The 25046-nt window shown below is 46.9% G+C and overlaps 1 protein-coding gene across 14 annotated transcripts in view; it reads right to left on the bottom strand.

Moving 5' to 3' along the window:
* LZTR1 (leucine zipper like post translational regulator 1) overlaps nucleotides 1-25046 on the bottom strand; it is a 298691-nt gene that overhangs the window by 227339 nt on the left and 46306 nt on the right. For all 14 annotated transcript variants that reach the window (XM_073319623.1, XM_073319627.1, XM_078849769.1 and 11 more), the window contains one exon: nucleotides 3719-3802. In XM_073319623.1, the coding sequence (XP_073175724.1) occupies nucleotides 3719-3802 (84 nt within the window). The remainder of the gene's footprint in view (nucleotides 1-3718; nucleotides 3803-25046) is intronic.

Raw genomic sequence — 25046 nt, 5'->3', positions numbered from 1 at the left:
GAACAAAACCGGCCCCAGGACCGACCCTTGGGGCACTCCACTTGATACCGGCTGCCAACTAGACATGGAGCCATTGATCACTACCCGTTGAGCCCGACAATCTAGCCAGCTTTCTACCCACCTTATAGTGCATTCATCCAGCCCATACTTCCTTAACTTGCTGACAAGAATACTGTGGGAGACCGTGTCAAAAGCTTGCTAAAGTCAAGAAACAATACATCCACTGCTTTCCCTTCATCCACAGAACCAGTAATCTCATCATTGAAGGCGATTAGATTAGTCAGGCATGACCTTCCCTTGGTGAATCCATGCTGGCTGTTCCTGATCACTTTCCTCTCATGCAAGTGCTTCAGGATTGATTCCTTGAGGACCTGCTCCATGATTTTTCCAGGGACTGAGGTGAGGCTGACTGGCCTGTAGTTCCCAGGATCTTCCTTCTTCCCTTTTTTAAAGATTGGCACTACATTAGCCTTTTTCCAGTCATCCGGGACTTCCCCGGTTCGCCACGAGTTTTCAAAGATAATGGCCAATGGCTCTGCAATCACAGCCGCCAATTCCTTCAGCACTCTCGGATGCAACTCGTCCGGCCCCATGGACTTGTGCACGTCCAGCTTTTCTAAATAGTCCCTAACCACCTCTATCTCCACAGAGGGCTGGCCATCTCTTCCCCATTTTGTGATGCCCAGCGCAGCAGTCTGGGAGCTGACCTTGTTAGTGAAAACAGAGGCAAAAAAAGCATTGAGTACATTAGCTTTTTCCACATCCTCTGTCACTAGGTTGCCTCCCTCATTCAGTAAGGGGCCCACACATTCCTTGGCTTTCTTCTTGTTGCCAACATACCTGAAGAAACCCTTCTTGTTACTCTTAACATCTCTGGCTAGCTGCAGCTCCAGGTGCGATTTGGCCCTCCTGATATCATTCCTACATGCCCGAGCAATATTTTTATACTCTTCCCTGGTCATAAGTCCAACCTTCCACTTCTTGTAAGCTTCTTTTTTATGTTTAAGATCCGCTAGGATTTCACCATTAAGCCAAGCTGGTCGCCTGCCATATTTATGTTCTGACGGTTTGCAGTTTGTACTTTGTACTTAACGAATACAATCAATACTAACTTTCTCCCATCCTTTGTATGTTTTAGTTTAGACTGCAAGTTCTTTGTGGCAAGAAATAGTTGTTATTATGTGCATGTATAATACCTAGCACAACGGGGCTTCAATCTCCACTGAACCATGTAGGGGCTTCCTGCAATACAAACTAATGAGTAGTCCCACTGACTTCACTGACTGAAATCAAATGGACTAACCATGTGCTTTGCTGGCCCGGAACCTAATACTACTTTTCAAGAAACAAAATGAGGGCTGCCAAAGCCAGGATTTAAAAGGCACTGCAGATTTCACTGAAGGCGGACCTGATCAAGTGAGCAGAAGGACACTCCATGCGCCCAGTGGATGATGGGTAAAGAAGCACATTTTCTCTTTTCTGCAGTTCTAAGGGATGGCAGAGTTGAGAGTAGGCCTTGAAATTCTATAAAGTACCCCCATCTCAGTGATGGAGAGAACAGAAAAGTCCAAGGTGGCTCTGGACCACTGATTCAGGAACAGGGAGGTCCTCCATCCCAGCACTGTGGAGGCTGTGCAAGGGGAGAGAGGCAGGACTCAGTCTGGCCTTGGTTTGGAGGCCAGATTCCCAAAAGGGCTACGGGTGGGACCTTCATGGATTGGCCCAGTAGCTGGCAGGGGATTTCTTGACAGAAAAGTGGGATGTACAATTGCAGAATCCAAGATGTCAACAACAGCCTGGTCCCCCTGAGGGAAAGTACCAGGAACCTCAATTTAAAAGTATTGGTTGGCTCCCCAGACTGGACTGATGAGAAACCATTGCTGAGTTGACTTTGTGCTGAAAAATCCAGAGATCCTGGAACTTGGGGTCTTAGCTTGTGTTTTAGTAAATTTTAAGGAGAGATGAAGCTGTACCCAGAGCAGCATGTCCCATGTCCACTGTTTTTTAAATGAAAAGGTGTACCAGGAGGTGGTGTGTCAGATGTATGAGGAGTCTCTCATTATGAAAATAGCTGCAAAAAGATCCTTGGAGATAATGAAAGCAGGGAAACCTCAGAGCACGAGCTCATATAGGGCACTCTCTGAAGAAAGAAAGGGAGATCTTGAACCTTCAGAGCAGAAAGACTTCAGATTGAGGCAGTGACCCCAGAAATAAGGTGCTCTCTCTCCGGAAAGAAGAAATGCCTTTAGGGTGTGCCTGTGTGCAGGGGAGGAGGGGTGTACTTCCTCTTACTTTCTGCTGTCCAGAACTTGATATAGCAAAAGAGCTCCAAAACATTTCAGGCACCCTGGTCACTAGCAGGGGCCCCACTAAGCCGCCAAAGGACTAGTGGGAGCCCAGCACTCAAGGGCCCCTTGCAATCTGTGCTTAGATCTAAATCCTATGACTGAGGCCTAAAGGTGGCCCTGGACATTTCATCTTCACCAAGACACAGACAGAGGATGAGGAGACAGAGTCCCTGAAAAGGGAGGGGCTGAGCACCAAATTTCATACTCTATCGCTATGTGACTGACACCAGAAGGGAAGGACCACCCACCACAAAATACCTCTAAAAACTACTAGTTCTGCTCTCTCTCAGCATTTCATCTGCCTTATAAACAAGCAGTTCCAGCATTTTTGGTTCAGCCTCTACCAATAGTAACAAGTGCCACCAAGGCATGAGACTGAACATACTGTTCCTCCTTTTATCTTTTCATGGGACTCCCCCAGAAAATTCTTGTTCTGTTCAGTGAGTTTTCAGCAGCAGCACACACTCTTGTTGCCTCTTAACATGGCAGCTAAAATATATAGCAAAGAATGCTCCTTTCCCTCACTTTGGGGAATTTCACCTGTCCCCAAGCATTACACTGGGAATATAGAGCCCATCACACGCATACTGTCAGATATCAGCTTTTTTTTTTTTTTTTAAACATTTATCTATCTGAACAAATTATTGATGAATAAAAACATGTTTACTCCATTTGAAACAAAAGACCAAACTGGGGGAAGCTCCCCTTACTGTTTATCGTAAAAGATTAGAAGATAAGGTCATCTAGTCCAACCCCCTGCTCAAAGCAGAACCAACTGCAACTAAATCATCCCAGCCAGGGCTTTCTCAAGCCGGATCTTAAAAATCTCTAAGGATGGAGATTCCACCACCTCCCTAGGGAACCCATTCCAGTGCCTCACCACCCCCCTAGTGAAATAGTTTTTCCTAATATCCAATCTAGACCTCCCCCACTGCAATTTGAGACCATTGCTTCTTGTTCTGTCATCTGCCACCACTGAGAACAGCTGAGCTCCATCCTCTTTGGAACCCCCTTTCAGGTAGTTGAAGGCTGCTATCAAATCCCCCCTCACTCTTCTTTTCCACAGACAAAATAACCCCAGTTCCCTCAGCCTCTCCTCATAAGTCATGTGCCCCACCCCCAATCATTTTCGTTGCCCTCCACCGGACTTTCTCCAATTTGTCCACATCCTTTCCGTTGTGGGGGGCCCAAAACTGGTCGCAATACTCCAGATATGGCCTCACCAGTGCCGAATAGAGGAGAATATTCACTTCCCTCGATCTGCTGGCAATGCTCCCCCACAGCGAGAAAGGATTTCTAAAGAGGTACAGTTGAATGATTGGAAAGATATTACAACACAAAAGAATTAGGAGAGCTATTTTGTTACATACCGTGCATTTCCATCATATCCTGCGAAGATCCACAGTTTTTCACTATACACTGTTGCACCATGAGCTGACCTTGCAACTGGCAATCTGCAATAAAAGATTATACTTAGCATCTAGCCTGCACAACATGTGGTATTACAGAATCTGGTTAGTACATAGCTGCGTTGCAGACCAACTACTACCCTCATAAAATAGATGAATACCCCCCAAGGACTTCCTGAAAGGTGAATTTCAGAATACAGCGAACAGTTACAGCAGAACCTCAGAATTATGAATGCCTTCAGAATGTAGGATGTTCATAACTCTGAACACAATGTTAAGATTCTTGTTTCAAAAGTTTACAACTGAACATTGACTTAATATAGCTGTGAAACTTTACTATGCAGAAAATGCTGCTTTTAACTACCATAATTTAAGTGAAACAAACACAGAAACAGTTTCCTTACCTTCTCAATACTTTTTTTTTTTAAACTCCCCCCCCCCTTTTTTTTTTAAGAAGTTTATGTTTAAACAATACTGTATTGTATTTGCTTTTTTTGGTTTTGGTTAGTTGCTTTTGTTTGTTTGTTTTGTCTTTGCTGCTGCCTGATTGAATACTTCCAGTTCCAAAGGAGGTGCGTGGTTGACCAGTCAGTTTGTAACTCTGGTGATTTTTTTCAGAGTAACAGCCGCGTTAGTCTGTATTCGCAAAAAGAAAAGGAGTACTTGTGGCACCTTAGAGACTAACCAATTTATTTGAGCATGAGCTTTCATGAGCTACAGCTTACTTCATAGGATTTTATGGTGATTTTAACTTCATGGTGATTTTAACTCTGAGGTTGTAGTGTAATTTCTTTTAATAGCATCAGATTTTCCCAGAGCACATTTGGGTGACAGATGGTTATATAAACATCTGTACTGCAACAGGGCATGCAAAAAAAAAAAATTCATTTCCACATTCCAGATTCTGGAGTATTTTATAGACTGACTTATTTATAAAGGTGTGCTAGTGACTTTGTAGTTAAGATTGAGTAGCGCTTTCGGTTTCAGAGCCACTTTTTAAAACTGCTGTAAAACCCATGTCCATAATCAGATTGTCTAGAAAATTGCTTTGTCTCATTGAGACCCAGGGTAGGCGTGGTGATGCAAATTTCAGGACATTTTGTCAAGGAGTTCCTGAGATCAAGCATGGCCACGAAGAGTTCTCCAACTGTTCATGAAAGACAATCATTGCTACAGATTCAATGCTCAGAAGAATTGAAAGAACACTCTACAAAGCACAGGCAGACAACAGAATGGCAGGCTGATTTTCTGGAGCTAAGACATGAGACATCACTCGAGATTGGATAAACTTCTGAAGTTGATGATAGTTCATATTGTCATTATTGACACTATGTTGCAGGATAGTTCAAGAGCAGATAATAGATGAGTTCAGAGAACTTGGAAGCGTGCTGAACTAGTATGTCCTGCACCACCAGTGAAGGAAGACAGAAGGCAGAAGATTCTGGAAGTGAACTGCTCGCCAGTTGAGGGGTGGAGAATTATGGTTTGTAGAACAATAGTCACCTTATTTTGGGAGAGGGGGCTGTGACATTGCACTCCATATGATTTTATGAAAATATGCTAATGTGTGTGAATATTGAATATAATGTAATTGGATTATGCTTCATGCACAAGGTCTCTTGTAAGGTATCATTACAAAGCTTATAATCTACTGACTGTGGTCATCCTATTTGTATAAATGTATCATTCTTGTATCTGAAACTAAAAATATGAAATATAACGGTGAGGTCCTATTGTAATTCTGCAAAGTGTGGTCCACTAATGGTGGTTTGGAATCTTGATGGCTCCCATCAGCCAGGACAATTGATTGTAAATGGCTCTGTTTACTTGCAAGCCTTCCTGTGAATCAGGCCAGGAAGAATGAAGACTTAGCGGTCTCACAGGACGTGTGACCATGTCACCTGGTACTGGAATCCATCTTAAACCTGGTGCTTTTCCATTTAGAAGGAGAGGTGGGGACCCCGAGAAACAAAAGATACCAGCCTTGTGCCAAAGCTATATAAGGGAGTGAAACAGAACAAAGGAGGCTGCAGTCATGGGAAATCCCCTAGCTACCACCTGAGCTGGAACAAGGACTGTACCAGGGGAAAGGATTGGGACCAGACTAGAAAGGAGTCTAGTCTGTGAAAGAAGCTTACTGGAACATCTGAGGATGAGATTTATCTGTAATCAGTTTCTTAATGTATTAGTCTTAGACTTGCGTGTTTTTATTTTAATTTGTTTGGTAACTTACTTTGTTCTGTCTGTTATTACTTGGAACCACTTAAACCCTTCTTGTTATACCTAATAAAATCACCTTTTGTTTATTAATTAACCCAGAGTAAGCAATTAATACCTGGGGGAGCAAACAGCTGTGCATCTCTCTCTATCAGTGTTATAGAGGACGGACAATTTATGAGTTTACCCTGTATTAGCTTTATACAGAGTAAAACAGATTTATTTGGGATTTGGATCCCATTGGGAGCCGGGTGTCAGAGACAAAAGCACTTCTTGAGCTGTTTTCAGTTAAGCCTGCAGCTTTGGGGACGTGGTTCAGACCTGGGTCTGTGTTTGCAGCATGCTGGCATGTCTGGCTCAACAAGGCAGGGTTCTGAAGTCCTAAGGTGGCAGGGAAAACAGGCTCAGAGGTAGTCTCAGCTCATCAGGTGATAGTCCCAAGGGGGTCTCTGTGACCAAATCTGTCACAAGGGCCAAATTGTTTGGATGGCCTCCACCTCAGGAGAGGAGAAATCAATCTCTTTGCGCATAGGCTGGCTAAAGTACGCAGGAGGGCATTAAACAAAAGGGGATGGTAAAAAGAGGGGAGATATGACCAATCATCTAGCACAAAATCAATATGTTGAGAACAAAATGAATCAAGGAACCAAGGGGCATGAAGAGAAGAAATTATTTAGTTGCCTATAAACCAATGCTAGGAACCTGGGTAACAAACAAGAGGAACTGGAATTGCTCATTTATGAGCATAAATTCAATCTAGTTGGTATTACTGAAAACTGCTGGGATGTTAAATTCAGTGGTTATAACTAGACTTGGAAGGATTAAGTCTTGTGGCAGAGCTCTGACCTTGTCTCTGTGGGTCCCACACTTCCTGGCGGACTACGCTAGCCTCAGAGGCTCACTGTGACCCTCTACGTAGCCCTTCTCCCTCTAGAGGCAAGGGTCACAGCCTACTGAGCCATTTTCATCATAAGCCAGCAAGGAGATTGGTGAGAGAACCCCCACAGTCTCTGTTGTCCCTACGGGCTTATTCCAGAACAGTTTAGCCTCCTGTCCTGACAGGGGCCTGTCTTCCCCTCCCAGGAGGTGTTTCTGTAGTAGCAAGTTGCGGGGAACCCGGGCCCGCCCTCTACTCAGGTTCCGGCCCAGGGACCCTAATGGCAGCAGCTGTTGGCAGCTGACCTTTCACTGCCAGAGTTGTTACATTTCCCTGGGCCACTTCCCCACAGTTCTCCCACTTCTGTCTCTCAACACCTTCTTCACCCTTACCTTAGGGCTCCCTCTCCAGTAGCTTGAGGGTATCTTCATTACCCAGCCCTTCAGCCACACTTCTGCTCCCCAGCTCCCCTCAGCCTGACTGGAATGAGCCCTTTTATAGTATCAGAGGGGCCTTAATTAGAATCAGGTGTTCACATTAGCTTAACAGCCTCACCTGACTCTTTGCAGGCTAATTGGAGTCATGTGCCCACCCTAGCCTGGTCAGTCAGGGAACAGAAAACTGCTTATCCAGTAGCCAGTACATCTTCCTTCTACTACTCTGCTGTACCCAGCTGGCCTGGGTCTATCACAGTCTGTACTGGTAAATGTCAGTAATGGTCAATTTCACAGTACAAACACAACCCCACAAAAATATTTCCATCAATAATAATTGAAATTTACATATCGGCAAAGTAGGAAAAAATGTTGCTTGAGAATTTATTAGAGTTTGAGTGAAGAATATTTACTTTGTATATTTTGGCATGTGATGTTGACAATATATATTAATATATATTAATGAAAATGGAAAAAAATGGAAATGGGAAAGTTATAAAACTTTTTAAAGGTTTAACTTTTTTAATTGCAGCATCTACTATCATTAAATAATTATTTTCTGACCCCTCCTATGGGGGCTACTCCTCCCATAATTTCCCAAAACTGTGAAAAGAAATTGATTAAAAAAATACTCTAAACCCATAATTTCGCACAACTGTGAACATTGCTGGAGAGCAAGCTGCACCTTACTGCAGGAGCCACGGACATCTTCAAGGAACTCCCGCAGCTCTTCTTGCAGCATATGGGGAGCTGGGGTCACTGGCCCCCAGCTATCCTCTGGAGGGGTCTCTGACACAGCCCCATAGCCCCTGAGACGGGCAGACAAGGGGCAGACCCCCGACATGGCACTAGATGGCCGGCGCCACGCAGCCCACCTCAAACTCCAGCTCAATTGGGGGCAGCGGAGGGAAGATAGCAGCCCAGACTGAGTCAGGACAGAGAAATACAGAGGCCACCCCCTGGGGGCTATCCTCTGGGAACAAGGAGGTGACAGCCCCAGGGGCGGAAATGGCATCACGGGAGGCGAAGGGGATACGGACAAGGTTGGCATCAGGGGCAGGACAGGGATCAAAAGTAGGGGCAGGGCAGGGGTCAGGAGTAGGAGCAGGGAGAGGGTCAGAGGCAGGATCCTGGGCCCCAGTAGCCGGGCCACTGGGAGGCAGCCCCTCTCAGTCGGGCTCAGGAATCTTGGAAGGGGTGGGAAGGGGACCCCCAGTGATGCCGGGCTCTGACTCTGTAGATGGTGTGGAAGCCACAGCATCAGAAGGTGGACGGTCTGCTGTGGGGTCCCTGATCGGGAAGGAGGTCGGTTGCCCCACACCTACAAGGGATAGCCCATGGGACCCAGCCACGTGGCACTGGCCATCGCCTCAGTAGACTCGGCGGCCTTCAGCAGTGTGCCACCTGTGACCGGACAGATGGAGGACCCCAGAGGACCCTCGGGGGCAGCAGCAGAAGCAGCGATCAAGGGGAGGGAGCATGGGGAAAGGGGGACTGGGGTGAGGTTGCTTAGGTTGAGGCCCGCTGGCAGAGGGTCGTCCTCCTGCTGGGTGACCGGGGTCAGACCCAGGGCCTCGCTTGCCTCGTAAATGGAGGGGAGATCGCCTTCCACCACCCGGGGTTCTCCCTGCCAGCACCCGAAGTGGTGGTCGCCTCGGGGCTCACACGGGCTTCAGATGGTAACGGGGTAGGAGGGACTCCATCGGGGGCCTCAGAGGGGAGGGACTCTGGTGGAGGGGCAATATGACCCTGCGGTGCTGCCCTGTTTTCCCCAGCCGGCACCGATGGATGGAACGCATCCATGGGCAAGGCGGAAGGCTCCGAGTCAGTGCCCCCCTTCCTGGTCTTCCGGGGGGCCTCCGCATCTGATGGAAGGAGCGGAGCTCGAGCCTTCCACTTGCCCCGCTTCCCCTGTACTAGGGCCCAGCCCTCCATGGCATCATCTGGGAGCTGGCTAGCAGAGATCAGGTCGGGGAGCAGGGGCGATGGCTCAGGGACTCGGGGAGGTAATGGTGGGGCAACGCAAGTGAGGGAAGATTTCCCTTGGGGCGGGTCCTCTCCCATGCCTGGTGGTATCCCTGCCGCACCCTCCTCCACAAGCCCCGCCAGATTACATGTGGCAGAGGCAGGGCTCCCGCTCATCTGGGCATAGTAGGGGAGGTGCCCCTTGGGCCCAACCAGGAGCAGTGATGGGCTGGGAAGGAGGAGGGGTGGCTTCGGGCATGGGGCAGCCAGGGGCACTGGCGATGACAGGGGCACTGGCGATGACAGGGCCAGCGCCCTGCCGGGCCTCAGGGGTCGTGGATGCTCCTCCTTGCCAGGCCAGGAAGCAGTCCCTCCGGACATGCCCCATCGCCCGGCAGAGGTAGCACTAGCCCTCCCCTGTTGAATAATGCACCCAGTAACAGGCCCCCTGGTATGGGACCAGGAATGAGCCCTCGAGCGCCTCTCCGTCACACGCCGCCGGCGGCAGTTGAAGCTGCACCTGCCAGCGGAACAAGAGTACGTGACAGAGGGCGGAGTCTTTGCAGCCCAACGGGAGAGGGCTGACAACGGAAATGGGCTTCCCCAGGGTAGAGAGAGCGGGTAATAGGGCGGCATTGGGAAGGAAGGGAGAGACGGAGGTCAGGACCAGACAGATGCCCAGGTCCTCTAGTGGCTCTAGGGGGATGAACACGCCCCCCACCGCCAGGCCCTTCTCCACCGCCTCCTGGGTGGTGGCCTCTGCTGCTAAGAAGACGACGACCTTTCCATACATTTTGGAAGCCGCCACAATGGCCGTGGGACGTCCAGAGGTAGGAGCTGAGGTAGATGGTAAACAGCTAGTGGGGGTGATGGAGGGGGCAGTGGTGGTGGGGGGGGGACACACAGATGAATCAGGAGAAGCTCCACGCCACACCCCCCTGTGTCCCCACAAACACAGTCAAGACTCCCCGATCACAAGAGCACAGTTCAAAAGTTACTCAGCCCTGGTCTACACTAGGAGTTAAGGTCGAATTTAGCAGCGTTAAATCAATGTAAACCTGCACCCGTCCACACAATGAAGCCCTTTTTTTCCAATTAAAGGGCTCTTAAAATCGATTTCCTTACTCCACCCCCGACAAGGGGATTAGCGCTGAAATCGGCCTTGCTGCGTCAAATTTGGGGTACCGTGGACGCAATTAGATGGTATTGGCCTCCGGGAGCTATCCCAGAGTGCTCTACTGTGACCGCTCTGGACAGCACTCTCAACTCAGATGCACTGACCAGGTAGACAGGAAAAAGGCCCGCAAACTTTTGAATTTCTATTTCCTGTTTGCATGGTCACCTGCAGCTTGCCATGCTGGCCAGAGCTCATCAGCAGAGGTGACCATGCAGAGCTCATCAGCAGAGGCGACCATGATTGAGTCCCAGAATCGCAAAAGAGCTCCAGTATGGACCGAATGGGAGGTACGGGATCCGATCGCTGTATGGGGAGAGGAATCCGTGCGATCAGAACTCCGTTCCAGTTTTCAAAATGCCAAAACATTTGTCAAAATCTCCCAGGGCATGAAGGACAGAGGCCATAAAAGGGACCCGAAGCAGTGCCGCGTGAAACTTAAGGAGCTGAGGCAAGCCTACCAGAAAACCAGAGAGGCAAACGGCCGCTCCAGGTCAGAGCCCCGAACATGCAGCTTCTATGATGAGCTGCATGCCATTTTAGGGGTTCAGCCATCGCTACCCCAGCCATGTTGTTTGACTCCTTCAATAGAGATGGAGGCAACACAGAAGCAAGTTTTGGGGACAAGGAAGATGATGATGATGAAGTTGGTGATCATGCAGAGCTCATCAGCAGAGGTGACCATGATAGAGTCCCAGAATCGCACCCCGCCATAAACTCTCCCCCTTACTCTCACAGATATTGGAGCGCACCGCAAGCGGTAATAACAGTGGGAATATTGATTTTGCTGAGGTCTAACCGAGTCAGTAAACTGCGCCAGCGCGTTTTTAAACATCCATTCTACCACCATTCTGCACTTGCTCAGACTATAGTTGAACGGCTCCTGACTACTGTCCAGGCTGCCTGTGTACGGCTTCATGAGCCATGGCATTAAGGGGTAGGCTGGATCCCCAAGGATACATATAGGCATTTCAACATCCCCAACAGTTATTTTCTGGTCTGGGAAGAAAGTCCCTTCCTGCAGCTTTTGAAACAGACCAGAGTTCCTGAAGATGCGACCATCACGTACCTTTCCCGCCATCCCACGTTGATGTTGGTGAAACGTCCCTTGTGATCCACCAGCGCTTGCAGCACCATTGAAAAGTACCCCTTGCGATTTATGTTCTCGCCGGCTTGGTGCTCCGGTGCCAAGATAGGGATATGGGTTCCGTCTATGGCCCCACCACAGTTAGGGAATCCCATTGCAGCAAAGCCATCCACTATGACCTGCACATTTCCCAGGGTCACTACCCTTGATATCAGCAGATCTTTGATTGTGTTGGCTACTTGCATCACAGCAGCCCCAACAGTAGATTTGCCCACTCCAAACTGATTATCGACTGACTGGTAGCTTTCTGGCATTGCAAGCTTCCACAGGGCTATTGCCACTTGCTTCTCAACTGTAAGGGCTGCTCTCATCTTGGTATTCATGTGCTTCAGGGCAGGGGAAAGCAAGTCACAAAGTTCCATGAAAGTGCCCTTACGCATGCGAAAGTTTCACAGCCACAGGGAATCGTCCCAGACCTGCAACACCATGCGCTCCCACCAGTCTGTGCTTGTTTCCTGGGCCCAGAATCGACGTTCCACGGCATGAACCTGCCCCATTAGCACCATGACGCCTGCACTGCCAGGGCCCATGCTTTGAGAGAAGTCTGTGTCCGTGTCCTCATCACTCTCATCACCGCGCTGACGTCGCCTACTCACTAGGTTTCGCTTTGCCAGGTTTCTGGTGCTGCATATACTGCTGGATAATGCGTGTGGTGTTTAATGTGCTCCTAATTGCCAAAGTGGTCTCAGCGGCCTCCATGCTTGCTGTGGTGTGGTGTCTGCACAGAAAAAAGGCGCGGAACAATTGTCTGCTGTTGCTCTGATGGAGGGAGGGGTGACTGATGACTTGGGTTACAGGGTTGGCTTACGGGGAATTAAAATCAACAAAGGGGGTGGCGCTACATCACGGAGAAACAAAAACAACCGTCACACAGAATGGCCCCCTCAAGGATTGAACTCAAAACCCTGGGTTTAGCAGGCCAATGCTCAACCCACTAAGCTATCCCTCCTTCTCGTATTTCAGGCAGGACTTCAGGGAGGGAGGGGGGAGCAAATAAATACAAAACAAATCTGGTCTATTTCTTGTTTGATCCACTCCATTTATCTTTTACATCTTTGGCTGGCAGCAGACAATGCAGAAGGACTGCAAGCCATCCACATCTCTTGGCTGCTCGGCAGAAGATGGTACAATAGGACTGCTAGCCATCCATATTTCCTGCCTGCTCACCATAAGATGGTACAATAGGACTGCCTGCAGGACTAAAGAGAATGACCTTTTCGAGTCACTCCTAATTTAGTCCCTGCACCCATGTCTGCCCAGGCGCTCCTGACCGACGCGGCCAGGAGCACCTCAGACATGACGATGATGGCTACCAGTCCTATTGTACCATCTGCTTCCACAAGGCAATGGGTTGCTGCTGCTGTGTAGCAATGCAATACCGCGTCTGCCAACACCCAGAAGACATATGGTGACGGTGAGCTGAGTGGGCTCCATGCTTGCCGTGGTATGGCGTCTGCACGGGTAACTCAAGAAAAAAGGCGCGAAACGGTTGTCTGCTGTTGCTTTCACAGAGGGAGGGAGGGAAGAAGGGCCTGATGACATGTACCCAGAACCACCCGTGACCATGTTTTTTGCCCCATCAGGCATTCGGATCTCAACCCAGAATTCCAATGGGCAGCGGAGACTGCGGGAACTGTGGGATAGCTATCCACAGTGCAACACTCCGGAAGTCGACGCTAGCCTCGGTACTGTGGAAGCACTCTGCAAAGTTAATGCACTTAATGCACTTAGAGCATTTTGTGTGGGGACACACACAATCGACTATATAAAAACGATTTCTAAAAACTGACTTCTATAAATTCGACCTAACTTTGTAGTGTAGACATACCCTCAGGCTCTGAGAGCCCCCTCCACAGTGGTCCACAGAGTCCCTGTGCGCTCCCTCAGCAGCAGATGGTCCTCTTCTTCTCCTCCTTGGGGTTCCAGCAGCAACCACACCAGCAGCTCCAGCAGACAGTCTGGTGGTCCAGACAGGCAGAAAGGACCCCTCTCAGGTGATGGTGGTGTCCACAGCAGCAACGTCTGGGGCTGGGGTTCCTCACTCCCCACCTCTGGGGAGTGGACCAGCAGGCCCTCCCCCCAAGGGGCTGTAGTTGGAGCAGTAGCAGCACCCAAGGGTGGGGGGGTCCAGCAGCCAGCCAGCAACCAGGTAGCAGAGAAGGGAGGGGGGTGTCTGGCCCAGTCAGGGGAGCAGCTGGAGCAGCAGCACGGAGAGCCCAGGGCCTAGCAGGAGCAGCAACCCTCTCCCTCCTTCTCCCTCCAGGCCAGAGGGCTACAGGAGAGTGACTGAAGGGAGAGATCTTGATCCCCGATTAACCAGGTCCCTTTTCCCTGGGGAAGGGGAAAGTTCCAGAACAATCAGGAACTTTCTGGAAACAATTAAGGCAGACAGGCTGATTAGAACACCTGCAGCCAATCAAGAAGCTCCTAGAATCAATTAAGATAGGCAGGCTAATTAGGGCACCTGGGTTTTAAAAAGGAGCTCACTTCAGTTTGTGGTGTGCATGCAAGTAGCTGGGAGTAAGAGGCGCAAAAAGCTGAGAGTGAGAAGGCATACTACTGGAAGACTGAGACGTACAAGCATTATTAGATATCAGGAGGAAGGTCCTGTGATGAGAATAAAGAAGGTGTTTGGAGGAGGCTATGAGGAAGTAATCCAGGGAGTTGCAGCTGTCACGCAGCTGTTACAGGAGCCACTGTAGACAGCTGCAATCCACAGGGCCCTGGGCTAGAACCTGGGCAGAGGGTGGGTTTGGGTTCCTCCATCCCCCCAACTCCCTATATATATATATATATATATATGTGTGTGTGTGTGTGTGTGCGCGTGTGTGTGTGATATGCGCCAGCAATGCCCCTCTGCCATGTACATTGACCAAACTGGACAGTCTCTACACAAAAGAATAAATGGATACAAATCAGACGTCAAGAATTGTAACATTCAAAAACCAGTTGGAGAACACTTCAACTTCCCTGGACACTCAATTACAGACCTAAAAGTCGCAATTATTCAACAAAAAAATTTCAAAAACAGACTCCAACGAGAAACAGCAGAACTGGAATTAATCCGCAAACTGGACACCATTAAATTAGGCTTGAATAAAGATGGAGTGGATGAGTCATTACACTAACTAAAAACTATTTCCCCATGCTAACTTTCCCCTTACTGTAACTCACACCTTCTTGTCAACTGATTGAAATGGACCATCCTAATTATCACTACAAAAGATTTTTTTCTCCTGCTGATAATAGCCCACCTTAATCGACTGGTCTCGTTAGAGCTGGTATGGCAACCCCCATTTTTTCATGTTCTCTGTGTGTGTATATATCTATCTTCCTACTGTATTTTCAACTACATGCATCTGATTAAGTGGGCTTTAGCCCACGAAAGCTTATGCTCAAATAAATGTTAGTCTCTAAAGTGTCACAAGTACTCCTCTTTCTAACTGTGGTATGTAATTATCATTGAAATCAGCTTCTGTACAAGCTGACTGGAGCAAAGTTTATGTGATGCCAACTTTTTAAAAAGGGTTCAGCTGCAATCCTAGTAATTATAGGCTGGTAAGCCTAACTGCAATACCAAGCAATCTGGTTGAAACTATAGTAACAAATAGAATGAGCAGGCACACAGAAGCACACAATATGTTGGGAAGAGTCAACACAGCTTTTAAAAAGGGAAATTATGCCTCAATAATCTATACAATTTTTTGAGGGTATTAACAAGCACATGGACAAGGGTGATCTAGTTGATAAAGTGTACTTGGCCTTTCACAAAACCACTGACACGGTCCCACACCAAAGGCTCTGAAGCAAACTAAACAATCATGGGAGAAGAGAGAAAGTCCTCTCATGGATCAGTAACTGGTTCAAAGATAGGAAACTACAGTAGAAATAAACAGCCAGTTTTCACAGCGATAATGGGGTCCCCCAAGGATCTGTACTGAGACCAGTGCTGTTCAACATGTCCAAAAATGATCTGGAAAAGGGAGTAAACAGTGAGGTGGCAAATGTTTGTAGATTATTCAAAATTACTCAGGATAGTTAAGTCCAAAGTAGACTGTAAAGAGTTACAAAGGGATCACAAGAATTGGACGACCAGGCAACAGAACAGCAGATGAAACTTAATGTTAATAAGTGTAAAGTAATGCACACTGAAAAAAATAATACCAAACATACATACAAAATGGAGTCTAAATTAGCTGCCACCAATCAAGAAAGTGCTCTTGGAGTCACTGTGGATAGTTCTCTGAAAACTAGGGCTGTCAGTTAATCGCAGTTAACTCAAGCAATTAACGCAAAACAAATTAACTAGATTTTAAAAAATAGTTGTGATTAATCACTGTTTTAATCGCACTGTTAAACAATAATAGGCTACCAATTTAAATTTATTATAGATATTTTTGGATGTTGACCATGTGCTTGACGACACCCTCAAATAATTAATTGTATAGATTAGTGAGGAATGATTTCCTTTTACAAAAGAAATAGTATTTTTCAATTCACTTTCAGACAAGTACTGTAATGCAATTTCTTTGTTGTAAAAGTGCAACCTACAAATGTATAATTTTATTTTTCACAGAACTGCACTCAAAAACAAAACAATGTAAAACTTTAGAGCCTACAAGTCCACTCCGTACTATTTCTTGTTCAGCCAATCACTAAGACAAACAAGTTTACATTTTTACGGGAAATAATGCTGCCAGCTTCTTATTTACAACTGTGACACACTCTATATGATTTTATAAAAATATGCTAATGAGTGTGAATATAATGTAACTGGAATATGCTTCATGCAAAAAGTCTCTTGTAAGGTATCATTACAAAACTTATAATCTACTGAGTGTGGTCATCCTATTTGTATAAATGTATCACTCTTGTAACTGAAACTAGAACTATAAAATATAACTCTGAGGACGTGTTGTAATTATGCAAAGTGTGGGCCATTAATGGTGGTTTGGAATCTTGATGGCTCCCATTAACCAGGACAATTGTCTGTAGATCGCTCTGTTTCACTTGTAAGTCTTCTTGTATACCTGTGTGCTGGCAAGTGGATAATGAAGTCTTACAGTGGCATGTGATCATGTCACCTGAACTGGAATCCATCCTTAACCTGGTGCTTTCCATTGAGAAGGAGGGGGTGGGAACCCAGAGAGGGACAAAGGATTCCTGCATTATGCAAAAGATATATAAGTGGGTGGAACAGAACAAAGTGAGGCGACCATCATGAGAAATCCCCTAGCTACCACCTGAGCTGGAACAAGGGCTGTACCAGGGGAAAGGATTGTGCCCAGACTAAGAAGGTGTCCAGTCTGTGAAAGAAACTTATTAATACATCTCTGAGGGTGAGATTTTATCTGTATTCAGTTTTATTACTGTACTAGACTTAGACGTGTGTGTTTTATTTTATTTTGCTTAGTAATTCACTTTGTTCTGTCTGTTACTACTTGGAACCACTTAATCCTGCTTTCTGTATTTAGTAAAATCACTTTTTACTTATTAATTAACCCAGAGTATGTATTAATACCTGGAGGGGGGAAGGGGGGAAGCAGCTGTGCATATCTCTCTGTCAGTGTTATAGAGGACAAACAATTTATGAGTTTTTACCCTGTATAAAGCTTATATAGGGTAAAGGATTTATTTAGGGTTTGGACCCCATTAGGAGTTGGGCATCTGAGTGTTAAAGACAGGAACACTTCTGTAAACAGCTTTCAGTTAAGCCTACAGCTGTTAGGGGACGTGGTTCAGACCTGGGTCTGGGTTTGCAGCAGGCTAGCGGGTCTCGCTCAAACCAGGCAGGGCACTGAAGTCCTAACCTGACAGGGCAGGAAAGCAGGAGCAGAAGTAGTCTTGGCACATCAGTTGGCAGCCTCCAAGGGGGTTTCTGTGATCCAACCCGTCACAACGTCACCTGAAAGTGAGAACAGGCATTCGCAAGGCACTGTTGTAGCTGGCGTTGCAAAGGTATTCACGTGCCACATATACTAAACATTCATATGCCCTTTCATGCTTCAACTTGTAGATTTTTTAACATCTTTTTTACAGTGCAAATATTTGTAATAAAAAATAATAATATAAAGTGAGCATTGTACACTCTCTATTCTGTGTTATTGATGCAGATACCTAGGTAGTCCAGGAGTGCATAGAGGGTCCGGATTGTGCGGAGAAGACTGGTCGGAGAGGGTGCAACGAGAAGCCAATAATTGAGGTAAGGAAAGAGGGAGCGCCCGAGTCAACACATAAGAATCATAGAATATCAGGGTTGGAAGAGACCCTGCTCAAAGTAGGACCAATCCACAACTAAATCATCCCAGCCAGGGCTTTGTCAAGCCTGACCTTAAAAACCTCAAAGGAATGAGATTCCACCATCCCCCTAGGTAAGGCATTCCAGTGCTTCACCACCCTCCTAGGGAAAAAGTTTTTCCTAATATCCAATCTAAATCTCTCCCACTGCAACTTGAGACCATTACTCCTTGTTCTGTCTTCTGCTACCACTGAGAACAGCCTAGATCCATCCTTTTTCGAACCCCCTTTCAGGTAGTTGAAAGCAGCTATCAAATCCCCACTCATTCTTCTCTTCTGCAGACTAAATAATCCCAGTTCCCTCAACCTCTCCTCATAAATCATATGCTCCAGCTCCCTAATCATTGTTGTTGCCCTCTGCTGGACGCTTTCCAATTTTTTCACATCCTTCTTGTAGTGTGGGGCCCAAAATTGGACACACTACTCCAGATGAGGCCTTACCAATGTTGAATAAAGGGGAACGATCACATCCCTCGATCTGCTGGCAATGCCCCTACTTATACATCCCAAAATGCCATTGGCCTTCTTCGCAACAAGGGCACACTGTTGACTCATATCCAGCTTCCCGTCCACTGTAACCCCTAGGTCCTTTTCTGCGGAACTGCTGCCGAGCCATTCGCTCCCTAGTCTGTAGCAGTGCATGGGATTCTTCTGTCCTAAGTGCAGAACTCTGCACTTGCCCTTGTTGAACCTCATCAGATTTCTTTTGGCCTAATCCTCTAATTTGTCTAGGGCCCTCTGTATCCTATCCCTACCCTCCAGCATATCTACCTCTCCTCCCAATTTACTGTCATCTGCAATCTTGGTGAGGATGCAATCCATGTCATCCTCCGGATCATTAACGAAGATACTGAACAAAACCAGCCCCACGACCGACCCTTGGGGCACTCTGCTTGATACCGGCTGCCAACTAGACATGGAGCCATTGATCACTGCCCGTTGAGCCCAACAATCTAGCCAGCTTTCTATCCACCTTATAGTCCATTCATGCAGCCCATACATCTTTAACTTCCTAGCAAGAATACTGTGGGAGACCGTATCAAAAGCTTTGCTAAAGTAAAGGAATAACATGTCCACTGCTTTCCCATCATCCACAGAGCCAGTTATCTCATTATAAAAGGCAACTAGATTAGTCAGGCATGACTTGCCCATAGTGAATCAATGCTGACTGTTCCTGATCACTTTCCTCTCCTCTAAGTGCTTCAGAACCTATTCCTTGAGGACCTGCGCCATGATTTTTCCAGGGACTGAGGTGAGGCTGACTGCCCTGTAGTTCCCAGGATACTCCTTCTTCCCTTTTTTAAAGATGGCCACAACATTAGCCTTTTTCCAGTCATCCGGGACCTCCCCCGATCGCCATGAGTTTTCAAAGATAATGGACAATGGCTCTGCAATCACATCCGCCAACTCCTTTAGCACTCTCAGATGCAGCACATCCGGCCCCATGGACTTATACTCGTCCAGTTTTTCTAAATAGTCCCAAACCACTTCTTTCTCCACAGAGGGCTGGTCACCTCCTCCCCATGCTGTGCTGCCCAGTGCAGTAGTCTGGGAGCTGACCTTTGTTAGGATATAGATATTCAGGCCTGTCTGTAAAGGCCTATACTCTAAGAATTTAGGTGTATTCTTATCACTTGGCTAGTGATAGAGGTATAAAAGAAAGAATCAAAACCACTGTCTGCCAGTGTAAGGGCCTTCTCTTACTGTGACAGTTTGTGGCCCTGTGCTTAGGCTCAGGCCTTTGGCTAAGCAGCAGAGGCAGCCATAAGCTGGGAAGCGACCGGTCACATCCTCACATTCCAAACTAGTCACATTGAAATAAGGTGCTATTGGGCTGTTAGGCACTATCAGGACAGGATTGTATTCCTATCACCTCCAGAGAAAGGGAAGTGCCTAGAAAATGTAAAAGGAAACTTAGTTTGATAGCATCCTGTCTGGCAAGAACTCACTTATCAATAGCTGGGATGTGGAATCCTCACTTCTGTATTGTTTTGTCATTATAGTTCCCACTTTGCTGTTGTTTGTCTGTATAATCTCTGTCTGGTTCTGTGATTGTTCCTGTCTGCTGCATAATTAATTTTGCTGGGTGTAAACTAATTGAGGTGGTGGGATATAATTGGTTACATAATCATGTTACAATATGTTAGGATTGGTTAGTTAAATTTCAGGAAAATGATTGGTTAAGGTATAGCTAAGCAGAACTCAAGTTTTACTATATAATCTGTAGTCAATGAGGAAGTGACGGGGGTGTGGGTGGGGGTGGGCATGTGGGTGTGTGAGATGGGAACAGGGAATGGGAGTAAGGAAATTGGAATCATGTTTTGCTAAAGGGGGAAATGGGAACAGGGAATGGGAGTAAGGAAGTTGGAATCATGCTTGGCTAAGGGCAGGAATCGGAACAGGGACACAGGTGTAAGGCTCTGTGGTGTCAGAGCTGGGAAGGAGGATACTAAGGAAGGAAACTGGAATCATGCTTGCTGGAAGTTCACCCCAATAAACATCGAATTGTTTGCACCTTTGGACTTCGGGTATTGTTGCTCTCTGTTCATGTGAGAAGGACCAGGGAAGTAAGTGGGTGAAGGAATAAGCCCCCTAACAACCTTGTTTGTGAAGAGAGAGGCAAAAAAAGCATTAGCTTTTTCCACATCCTCTGTCACTAGGTTGCCTCCATCATTCAGTAAGGGGCCCACACTTTCCTTGACTTTCTTCTTGTTGCTAACATACCTGAAGAAACCCTTCTTGTTACCCTTAACATCTCTTGCTAGCTGCAACTCCAGGTGTGATTTGGCCTTCCTGATTTCACTCCTGCATGCCCGAGCAATATTTTTATACTCCTCCCTGGTCATTTGTTCAAGCTTCCACTTCTTGTAAGCTTCTTTTTTGTGTTTAAAATCAGCAAGGATTTCACTGTTAAGCCAAGCTGGTCGCCTGCCATATTTACGATTCTTTCTACACAGCGGGATGGTTTGTCCCTGTAACCTCAATAAGCATTCTTTAAAATACAGCCAGCTCTCCTGGACTCCTTTCCCCCTCATGTTATTCTCCCAGGGGATCCTGCCCATCAGTTCCCTGAGGGAGTCAAAGTCTGCTTTTCTGAAGTCCAGGGTCCGTATTCTGCTGCTCTCCGTTCTTCCTTTTGTGTCAGGATCCTGAACTCAACCATCTCATGGTCACTGTCTCCCAGGTTCCCATCCAGTTTTGCTTCCCATACTAATTCTTCCTGGTTTGTGAGCAGCAGGTCAAGAAGAGCTCTGCCCCTAGTTGGTTCCTCCAGCACTTGCACCAGGAAATTGTCTCCTACATTTTCCAAAAACTTCCTGGATTGTCTGTGCACAGCTGTATTGCTCTCCCAGCAAGATATCAGGGTGACTGAAGTCTCGCATGAGAACAAGGGCCTGCGATCTAGTAACTTCCTTGAGTTACCGGAAGAAAGCCTCGTCCACCTCATCCCCCTGGTCTGGTGGTCTTTAGTAGACTCCCACCACGACATCACCCTTGGTGCTCACATTTCTAAACTTAATCCAGAGACTCTCAGGTTTTTCTGCAGGTTCATACCGGAGCTCTGAGCAGTCATACTGCTTGCTTACATACATTGCAACTCCCCCACCTTTTCTGCCCTGCCTGTCCTTCCTGAACAGTTTATATGACATGTACTCCAGTAATGTGAGTTATCCCACCAAGTCTCTGTTATTCCAATCACATCATAATTCCTTGACTGTGCCAGGACTTCCAGTTCTCCCTGCTTGTTTCCCAGGATTCTTGCATTTGTGTTTAGGCACTTAAGATAACTTGCCAATCGTCCCTCTTTCTCAGTATGAGGCAGGAGCCCTCTCCCCTCTCGCACTCTCCTGATCATGCTTCCTCCCAGTATCCAACTTCCCCACTTACCTCAGGGCTTTGGTTTCCTTCCCCCAGTGAACCTAACTTAAAGCCCTCCTCACTAGGTTAGCCAGCCTGCTTGCAAAGATGCCACAACATGTAAGCTACCACAACCGTGAAGACCTTTGTGAAGACATGGGGGGGTGGCAATCCCAAAGGGGAGGACACAAAACTGATAATAGGAGGTGCCCACCATGAAGCATAAGAACTTGTTGTGACGATGTGACTCAGCAGGGAGGGGGAAGTGTTGACCTGGGAATGTGCCCTGGGGATGGGAGAAATGAGAACCTGTCACCTGAGCCGGGAGGGGGAGGTAACACCTCTGCCCAGGAATGTGAAGACAGGCTGCAGGAGAGAGCCTGCTGGGGGGGGGTTTAGTTTTCAGTTTGATGCTGGGTGGAGGAACACAGGGAACCCCAGGGCTGGGGTCTAAGCTCCCTGCTCCCGCGGAAGGACTTGACTGAGGGGTGCTGGGTGTACCCCACAAGCTCTGTTTCGGGCTGTGTTCCTGTTGTCCAATAAACCTTCTGTTTACTGGCTGGCTGAGAGTCTCAGTGAATCCCAGGAAGGGGGGTGCAGGGCCTGGACTCCCCCACACTCCGTGACACTTGTGATGCGTGGGATGGATGTTTATATGAACAAACGTCTTTCATATCAAGAACCGTGAACCAGGCGCCACAGAAAAGCCATGGAAGGATAAGGAGGAGCGTCACCATACGAAAACGGAAGTTGCACATTAATTTGTCAGGGAGAGAAGGTCCAAAATGGTGTAGAGACCACCCCCTTTCTTCGCCTTGGATGTACCACATGGCTGACGCATGCATGGGTCAACAAACACCACTATGAATCGTTCTGGTGCATATGCACACCCACATTTGGAATCCACATAGGGACCAGCAATTGAAGAAGAACGCGTAGTTGCTATCTTCACAGTATGTATGCAACTATACTCAATTGTCATTGGATCAAAAGGCATGTATTTAGCATTTAGGTGTGAATTTACTTAATAGAGAACTGTTTGGCTATCACATGGTGTTTACAAAACTGAAGCCTTCAGGCTGAAGCCTTTGATCTTCCAAGCAAGTGCCACTGGGACTTTTCACAGACTCAAGTATCTATTCTTTGTCAGAGGAAAACACATGCTGTGATGGGTTTTCTGTGAAGACACCTGGCAGCTTACTCTCTGTGCATGATAGTTATAAATATGGATTCATGGGACTAATCCAACATCTCTGATCTGCTGTACTCTAAAAGGGGAGTTTGAGCCATTGAACTGAGATCCCCAAAAACTCATTTGGGGACTCCCTGAAAAATTCATGGAAGGACTAAGAGATTTACGGAGAATTAGCAGACTTTATATCTCTGCTAATAAGTAGACTCATATAATCCAGGGAACTACAGCCTCACCTCAGTCCCTGGAAAAATCATGGAGCAGATCGTGAAGAAATCCATTTTGAAGCACTTGGAGGAGAGGAAGGTGATCAGGAACAGTCAACATGGATTCACCAAGGGCAAGTCATGCCTGAGCAACCTGATGAGAACTGGCTCTGTGGATATGGAGAAAGCGGTGGACATGATACACCTTGACTTTAGCAAAGCTTTTGATATGGTCCCACATTCTTGCCAGCAAGTTAAAGTAGTATGGATTGGATGATTGGACTATAAGGTGGATAGAAAGCTGGCTAGATTGTCGGGCTCAACAGGTAGTGATCAACAGCTAGATGTCTAGTTGGCAGCCAGAATCTAGGAGAGTGCCCCAGGGGTCGGTCCTGGAGCTGGTTTTGTTCAACATCTTCATTAATGATCTGGATTATGGGATGGATTGCACCCTCAGCAAGTTTGCGGATGACACCAAGCTGGGGGGAGAGATAGATATACTGAAGAGATGGAATAGAGTCCAGAGTGACCTAGACAAATGGGAGGATTGGGCCAAAAGAAATCTGATGAGGTTCAACAAGAACAAGTGCAGAGTCCTGCACTTGGGACGGAAGAATCCCATACACCACTACAGGCTGGGGACTGACTGGGTAAGTGGCAATTCTTAAGAAAAGGACCTGGGGATTACAGTGAACGAGAAGCTGGATATGAGTCAACAGTGTGCCCTTGTTGCCAAAAAGGCTAACGGCATATTGGCCTGCATTAGTAGGAGCGTTGCCAGCAGATCAAGGAAAGTGATTATTTCCCTCTATTCGGCACTGGTGAGGCCACATCTGGAATATTGCGTCCAGTTTTCAGCATCCCACTACAGAGAGGAGGTGGACAAATTGGTGAGAGTCCAGTGGAGGGCAACAAAAGTGATTAGGGGGCTGGGGCACATGATTTATGAGGAGAGGCTGAGGGAATTGGGATTATTTAGTCTGCAAAAAAGAAGAGTGAGGGGCGATTTGATAGCAGCCTTCAACTACCTGAAGGGGGGTTCCAAGGAGAATGGAGCTAGGCTGTTCTCAGTGGTGGCAGATGACAGAACAAGGAGCAATGGTCTCAAGTTGCCATGGGGGAGATCTTGGTTGGATATTAGGAAACACTATTTCACGGGAGCGTGGTGAAACACCGGAATGGGTTACCTAGGGAGGTGGTGGAATCTCCATCCTTAGAGGTTTTTAAGGCCCAGCTTGACAAAGTCCTGGCTGGGATGATTTAGTTGGAGTGGTCCTGCTTTGAGCAGGGGGTTAGACTAGATGATCTTCTGAGGTCTCTTCCAATCCTAATCTTCTATGATTCTGATTCAATCGTAATATATTTTCTCGGCTTTGACCTTTTAATAACTAAATTTATTTTCTTACACAATACAGTTTAGTTACTAGAGAGTTTGGCTCCAGTGTTGTTTTGGGGGAGATCCTGAACATCCAGTGACCTTCAGTGAATGACTGGTCTTTTAGGACTGGAAAAACCTAATGTGTTGTGTTTTTAATTTTAATAACCTTACACCATAAAGTCCAGTTTGTCTGGGTAATAAAAAGGGGAAGGAAGGGAATTATCTGTATTCCAGGGTAAAACTAATATAGTGGTCCAGCAGTACTCTTTATTACTGGCTTAGTGAATCTAATGACAGACTATACCACCAGTTTGGGGATGTCTGCCCTATTTTCTGACAATCTGTCCTGAGTTTGGGTATTGTCAGCTGAGAGTCACTCCAGGCACCACGACAACCCCATCTCAAAAAAGATATAGTAGAACTGGACGAAGTACTGAGAAGTGCAACAACGATTAGGGTTACAAACTTCCATACAGAGGAAGATTAAAAGACTGGAACTGATGATTAAGGCTACATTTGGTCACAGCAGTCCTGGATTCCGTGA

The sequence above is a fragment of the Lepidochelys kempii genome, chromosome 21 (genome assembly GCF_965140285.1).
Source record: "Lepidochelys kempii isolate rLepKem1 chromosome 21, rLepKem1.hap1, whole genome shotgun sequence".
NCBI lineage: Eukaryota > Metazoa > Chordata > Testudines > Cheloniidae > Lepidochelys > Lepidochelys kempii.
This window is presented reverse-complemented; position numbering and strand designations above follow the sequence as displayed.